At 42.3% G+C, this 7,538-nt stretch overlaps 1 protein-coding gene across 2 annotated transcripts in view; it reads right to left on the bottom strand.

The window, feature by feature from the left end:
• Positions 1 to 3,602: 3,602 nt before the first annotated feature.
• LOC139276005 (superoxide dismutase [Cu-Zn]-like) overlaps positions 3,603 to 7,538 on the bottom strand; it is a 174,706-nt gene continuing 170,770 nt past the window's right edge. For both annotated transcript variants that reach the window (XM_070893326.1, XM_070893327.1), the window contains one exon: positions 3,603 to 3,965. In XM_070893326.1, the coding sequence (XP_070749427.1) occupies positions 3,843 to 3,965 (123 nt within the window). In that variant the 3' untranslated portion in view covers positions 3,603 to 3,842. The remainder of the gene's footprint in view (positions 3,966 to 7,538) is intronic.

Here is a 7,538-nt window from a genome sequence, read left to right as displayed (position 1 = left end):
TGTGCTGGGGCCTCAGCTGTTTACACTGTACATTAATGATTTAGACGAGGGGATTAAATGTAGTATCTCCAAATTTGCGGATGACACTAAGTTGGGTGGCAGTGTGAGCTGCGAGGAGGATGCTATGAGGCTGCAGAGTGACTTGGATAGGTTAGGTGAGTGGGCAAATGCATGGCAGATGAAGTATAATGTGGATAAATGTGAGGTTATCCACTTTGGTGGTAAAAACAGAGAGACAGACTATTATCTGAATGGTGACAGATTAGGAAAAGGAGAGGTGTAACGAGACCTGGGTGTCATGGTACATCAGTCATTGAAGGTTGGCATGCAGGTACAGCAGGCGGTTAAGAAAGCAAATGGCATGTTGGCCTTCATAGCGAGGGGATTTGAGTACAGGGGCAGGGAGGTGTTGCTACAGTTGTACAGGGCCTTGGTGAGGCCACACCTGGAGTATTGTGTACAGTTTTGGTCTCCTAACCTGAGGAAGGACATTCTTGCTATTGAGGGAGTGCAGCGAAGGTTCACCAGACTGATTCCCGGGATGGTGGGACTGACATATCAAGAAAGACTGGATCAACTGGGCTTGTATTCACTGGAGTTCAGAAGAATGAGAGGGGACCTCATAGAAACGTTTAAAAATTCTGACGGGTTTAGACAAGTTGGATGCAGGAAGAATGTTCCCAATGTTGGGGAAGTCCAGAACCAGGGGTCACAGTCTAAGGATAAGGGGTAAGCCATTTAGGACCGAGATGAGGAGAAACTTCTTCACCCAGAGAGTGGTGAACCTGTGGAATTCTCTACCACAGAAAGTAGTTGAGGCCAATTCACTAAATATATTCAAAAGGGAGTTAGATGAAGTCCTTACTACTAGGGGGATCAAGGGATATGGCGAGAAAGCAGGAAGGGGGTACTGAATTTGCATGTTCAGCCATGAACTCATTGAATGGCGGTGCAGGCTAGAAGGGCCGAATGGCCTACTCCTGCACCTATTTTCTATGTTTCTATCATAAGGTAACCCCCTCATCTCCGGAATCAGTCTAGTGAATCGCTTCTGTACCCCTCCAAAGCTAGTATATCCTTCCTTAAGTAAGGTGACCAAAACTGCACGCAGTACTCCAGGTGCGGCCTCACCAATACCCTGTACAGTTGCAGCAGGACCTCCCTGCTTTTGTACTCCATCCCTCTCGCAATGAAGGCCAACATTCCATTCGCCTTCCTGATTACCTGCTGCACCTGCAAACTAACTTTTTGGGATTCATGCACAAGGTTGCAGCCCCTGTTCCATTATTTGAAGGGGCTGCTCCTGAAATTCTGGCTGCACTTCAGTCCCACTCTCCTGATCTTTGGGCACCCTGTGCGGAGGGGAGCGGGTAGGTCCGAGGGCCTCCTCGTAGGACTGCTCCTGGGCACGGCCAAGGGTGCCATCAGCCGGTCCAGGCAGCGGGCGGTCGAGGGGGTCGTTCAACCTGACTGCCTGCCTCTCTTCCGCTCTTACATCCGGTCCAGGGTGTCCTTGGAGATGGAGCACGCGGTGTCCACCGGTACGCTCGCGGCCTTCCGCGAGAGGTGGGCACCGAAGGGACTGGAGTGCATCATCACGCCCGGCAACCAAATTTTAATTTGATTTTACGTTTTAAAGTTTAATTTGTTTTAATTGCCGGTGCTTTTAGTGTCCCCTTCCCTTTTATAGGGGGCACTGGAAAAATTTGATTTTAGCGCCCAAAAAAAACCCCCAAAAAATGAAAAACACAAAAAAAAAAACCAAAAAAGGAAAAAAGGGCCTTGTATATGTCTGGTGTGTCACCCAGGTCGGGTGGCACGGTTTAATGTTTTATGTTTTTGCAGGTGAACTCCAAAAAGAGTTTCATGCACAAGGACCCCCAGGTCCCTCTGCACCGCAGCATGTTGTAATTTCTCCCCATTCAAATAATATTCCCTTTTACTGTTTTTTTTTGTGATGACCTCACATTTTCTGACATTGTATTCCATCTGCCAAACCTTAGCCCATTCGCTTAACCTATCTAAATCTCTTTGCAGCCTCTCTGTGTCCTCTACTAATCTTTGTTTCATCTGCAAATTTTGTTACACTACACTCTGTCCCCTCTTCCAGGTCATCTATGTATATTGTAAACAGTTGTGGTCCCAGCACCGATCCCTGTGGCACAAAGCACAGAGTCAGGCCATTCGTCAAACTGGTTCAAGCTGGTGTTTATGCGTTACACAAGACTCTTTCGACTCCTTTTCATCTAACCCTATCAGCATAACCCTTCTATTCCTTTCTCCCTCATGTGTTTAGCTAGCTTCATCTTAAATGCATCTGTGCTATTCACCTCAACTACACTTTGAGGTAGAGTTCCACATTCAAACATTCTCTGGATAAAGAAGTTTCTCCTGGATTCCCTATTGGATTTATTAATGACTATCTTATATTTATGGCCCCTAGTCTTGGTCTCTCCCACAAATGGAAACAGTTTCTCTACGTCTACCCTATCAAACCTTTCTATAATCTTAAAGACCTCTATCAGGTCATCCCTCGGTCTTCTCTTCTCCAGCAAAACATCCCCAGCCTGTTCAATCTTTCCTGATAGGTATAACCTCTCAGTTCTGGTATCATGCTTAAGTGATGACACCCAATATAGAATGGGAACAATCAATTTGGCTGCAACAAAGTTCATCTGTTACTTAACAGCTCACTTCAGCACTTTGGACTGTATTTTTAGGCCACCCGCACAGTGGAAATGAGGCGGTAGCATCTTGAAAATTGTGGATAAAGTCCTACCACTCTATCACTGTGGCTGCGGTAATGTTCCCCATGGTAAACTTCTGGGTGCCGGTGTAGCTCCGAGTAAGGCTGTAAGCCCATTTAAAATGCTAATCAGGGACCTATGACATATATAGCACCCCACTTGCCATTTGTGGACTGAACTAGTCATAGCATGCGCTGTGCTCCAACCAGTATCAGCTGGCAGCCCATTATCCCAATGTTAATGGGATCTCAAAGGTCCTCTTTATTTGTGGGTTGGGAAGAGTAGGAGTACTCCTGCAGGTCTCACAACACGAACCTGGGCTACTGCTGCGCTGGCTTTCCTTGCTTCTTACCTACCTGCTTATCGCCTGGAGGCCAGCTAGGTCATCTTGGTACTTGAACGTTGGCTGCAGCCCACCTTCCCACTGCTAATCAGTCTCAGCTTTCAAAATGGCCTCATGCTGGGACTACCGGGCAGCACATTCTGCTGGCCAGCCACCTTAAGCCCACTCAGAGTCAGAATCCACCCCCTCGTTTTTGCTGAAGCTGTAGTGAAATGGCAAGTTTTACTTTTTGCCTTTACTTAGCCTTCCTTTTAATAATTCTCAAACTGGCCAAAAGTCTTTACAAATTATTACAAATGTGTATGGGGATGTGAGCATTTTCATTTTTATAAGGAATTTAACATATCAAGAGGGGCATAGATAATTGTTTAAATTTGGTTAAACCCTATTAAGGCAAGTTAAATGCTCTAGAAAGTCTTAGGCATTGTTTTTCATTTCCAACTAGAGTTGACAAGTATATGATGGTCACATAACTATAGCATAAATAATGAAAATAATACATGTAACATTGGTTTAAGATTAAATAATATGTATATTTGACAGTATAAGATGGAAACAATAACATTATAAAAGTTACAATTTTGACGTAGTATTTTACTGTGAAGAGTAGAGATTTGCAAAATAAACTGAATTTTTACAACGGCTATTTTCTACTACTATATCAAACTACGCAACTCTTAGGCAATTGTTGTACGCTCACATAGGACAGCATACTTAATTTTATTATTTAGTACTACTCATTTGATTTTGAGCTACTTTTTAATTTCTTTGTTAGCTATTCCAATTATACCCCAGGCTAAACCTTTTCCAGCATTTCCTCCTATAAGGCTCTCGTCATTTTCACCTTTACCCAGGTCATCTTCATTCTCAGTAACCTTTGGGAAAGAAAAAGAGTTGATATCTGTAACTTCAAATAGTAATACCACAAAGTTTTCAAATAGTTACTGGAGTGAAAATAAATATTCTCTCAATTCTTAACACATTTTTAATTCACAAAGTGTTTTATTCATCATCAGAGTTTCATGGCAATTTAATTCTCCTATTGGAAAAATCAAAATATTCCCAAAACTTTTGGTGCTCTGGCTTAAATAGGTAACAAATAGAAGCTATGAGTAGCAGTAGAAGCTTTGTCCCACCTGTAATAAGGAGATTTTCTCCCAATAGAGTTTGATCCATTGGAATGTTTTACAAAGGAAGTGAATGGGAAGGGGTTTGGTCCATTGGAATTCTGTGCAATGGGAGTGAATGGGAAGGGTTTGGTTCATAGGTCCATAAGCTTAAATAAAGGAGACTACAAATGTATGAAGGCAGAGTTGGCTAAAGTGGACTGGGAATATGGATTACAGAGTGGGACGGTTGATGAGCAGTGGCAGACATTTAAGGAGATATTTCATAACTCTCAACAAAAAGATATCCCCATGGGAAGGAAAGGCTGTAAGAGAAGGGATAACCATCTGTGGCTAACTAAGGAAACAAGGGATGGTATCAAATTGAAAACAAGAGCATACAATGTGGCCAAGACTAGTGGGAGGCCAGAGGATTGGGAAACTTTTAAAAGCCAGCAAAGAACGACTAAAAAAATAATAGAGGGAAGATAGATTATGAAAGTAAACTAGCACAAAATATAAATACAGAGAGTAAGAATTTTTACAGGTACATGAAAAGGAAGAGTGGCTAAAGTAAATATTGATCCCCTAGAGGAGAGACTGGGGAATTAATAATGGGGAACAGGGAAATAGCAGAGACTTTGAACAAATATTTTGTATCAGTCTTCACAGTAGAAGACACTAAAAACATCCCAGTAGGGGATAATCAAGGGGCTATAGGGAGGGAGTAACTTAATGCAGTCACTAAAGAAGTAGTACTCGGTACACTAAAGGGATTAAAAGCGGACAAGTCCCCTGAACCTAATGGCTTGCATCCTAGGGTCCTTAAAGAAGTGGCTACAGAGATAGTGGATGCATTGGTTGTAATCTACCAAAATTCCCTGGATTCTGGGGAGATCCCAGCGGATTGGAAAACTGCAAATGTAACGTCCCTGTTTAAAAAGGGAGGCAGACAGAAAGCAGGAAACTATAGACCGGTTAGCCTAACATCTGTCGTTGGGAAAATGCTGGCGTCCATTATTAAGGAAGCAGTAACAGGACATTTGGAAAAGCATTAATTCAATCAAGCAGAATCAGCATGGCTTTATGAAAGGGAAATCATGTTTGACAAATTTGCTGGAGTTGTTCGAGGATGTAACGAGCAGGGTGGATAAAGGGGAACCAGTGGATGTGATGTATTTGGATTTCCAGAAGGCATTCAATAAGGTGCCGCATAAAAGATTACTGCACAAGATAAAAGTTCACCGGGTTGGAGGTAATATATTAGCATGGATTGAGGATTGGCTAACTAATAGAAAACAATGAGTTGGGATAAACAGGTCATTTTGAAATTGGCAAACAGTAACTAGTGGGGTGCCGCAGGGATCGGTGCTGGGGCTTTAACTATTTACAATCTATATTAATGACTTGGATGAAGGGACCGAGTGTAATGTAACCAAGTTTGTTGATGACATAAAGATGGATTGGAAAGCAAATTGTGAGGAGAACACAAAAAATCTGCAAAGGGATAAAGACAGGCTAAGTGAGCGGGAAAAAATTTGGCAGTTGGAGTATAATGTAGGAAAATGTGAGGTTACCCAGTTTGGCAGAAAAAATAGAAAATAAGATTATAATTTAAATGGAGAAATATTGCAAAGTGCTTCTGTATAGAGGAACCTGGGGGTCCTTGTGCATGAAACACAAAGATTTAGTATGCAGGTACAGCAAGTAATCTGGAAGGCAAATGGAATGTTGGCCTTTATTGCAAGGGGGATAGAGTATAAAAGCAAAGAAGTCCTGCTACAACTGTACAGAGTATTGGTGAAGCTACACCTGGAGTACTGCATTCAGTTTTCGTCTCTGTATTTAAGAAAGGATATACTTGCATTGGAGGCTGTTCACAGAAAGTTCACTAGATTGATTCTGGAGATGAGGGGGTTGACGTATAAAGATAGGTTGAGTCTATACTCATTGGAGTTCAGAAGAATGAGAGATGATCTTATCGAAACATACAAGATAATTAGAGGGTTGGACAAGATGGATGCAGTGAGTATATTTCCACTCATGGGGGAAACTAAAACTCGGGGGCATAGTCTTAGAATAAGAGGCCGCCCATTTAAAACTGAGATGAAGAGGAATTTTTTCTCTGAGGGTTATAAATCTGTGGAATTCACTGCCCCAGAGAGGCTGGGTCATTGAATATATTTAAGGCAGAGATAGACAGATTTTTGAGCGATAAGGGAAGAAAGGGTTATGTGGAGCAGAACTGAGTCCATGACCAGATCAGCAGTCTCGAGGGGTCAAATGGCTTACTCCTGTTCCTATGTCTCGTGTTCTTGTGTTCATAGGATACCTGTGCATTGGAAGTGAATGGGAAGGTGTTTGGTTCATTGGAATTCTATTGAATGGGAGTGAAAGGGAAGGAGTTTGGTTCATTGGGATTCTATTCAATTGTCAGCTGTGGCTCAGTGGGTAGCACACTCGGCTGAGTCAAGTCCCATTCAAGGGAGTTGAGCACAAAAATAAATCTAGGCTAACACTCCAATGCAGTACTGAGGGAGCATTGCACCGTCGGAGGTGCCATCTTTCAGATGAGACGTTAAACCAAGGCCCTGTCTGCATTCTCAGGTGGATGCAAAAGATCCCATGGCACTATTTCGAAGAAGAGCAGGGGAGTTATCCCCAGTGTCCTGGCCAATATTTATCCCTCAATCAACATAACAAAAAAACAGATTATCTGGTAATTATCACATTACTGTTTGTGGTAGTTTGCTTGTGCGCAAATTGGCTGCCACATTTTTACATTATAATAGTGACTACACTCCAAAAGTACTTCATTGGCTGTAAAGCGCTTTGAGATGCCCGGTGGTCGTGAAAGGTGTTATATAAATCCAATTTTTTTCCCCTAATCATTACTATTATTTCTCTTTTCATAAACACAATACAGAACCCAAAGAAAAGGAAGGTGGAATATCTGTTCCTTTAAGAGATTACACATATGGGCCCAAAAAAATCTGCAGAATTGTTTATGATGCTAATGATGTGCACCACTGACTCAGCCAGAATCAGCTTATTACAATATTGAAGGATAAGGCAGCAGCAGTATTCCCATGTAAACTGCTATGGAAGGTTGGGAGGAGGAAGTTAACTTATTGTTGCAGGATTTAAAAGCTTGTAGCATCTTAAGGTGGCAGCATCTTCCTGGAGCCACAACAGCTGCTGTGTTGTCTCCACCATTTTTGAGAGGAATGTTCAACTCCAGTGATTTCTTGCCAAGGGATTCCTTGGGTGTTATGTCTCTAATAAAGCAATGTGACTGTGTACTGTAGACTTGAGTAAGTGTGACCTTTGTCTCTTTATTCT

Source organism: Pristiophorus japonicus, chromosome 11 (genome assembly GCF_044704955.1).
Source record: "Pristiophorus japonicus isolate sPriJap1 chromosome 11, sPriJap1.hap1, whole genome shotgun sequence".
Classification (NCBI taxonomy): domain Eukaryota; kingdom Metazoa; phylum Chordata; class Chondrichthyes; family Pristiophoridae; genus Pristiophorus; species Pristiophorus japonicus.
Note: the sequence above shows the minus strand (reverse complement) of the source record. Positions and strands in the feature narration are given on the sequence as shown.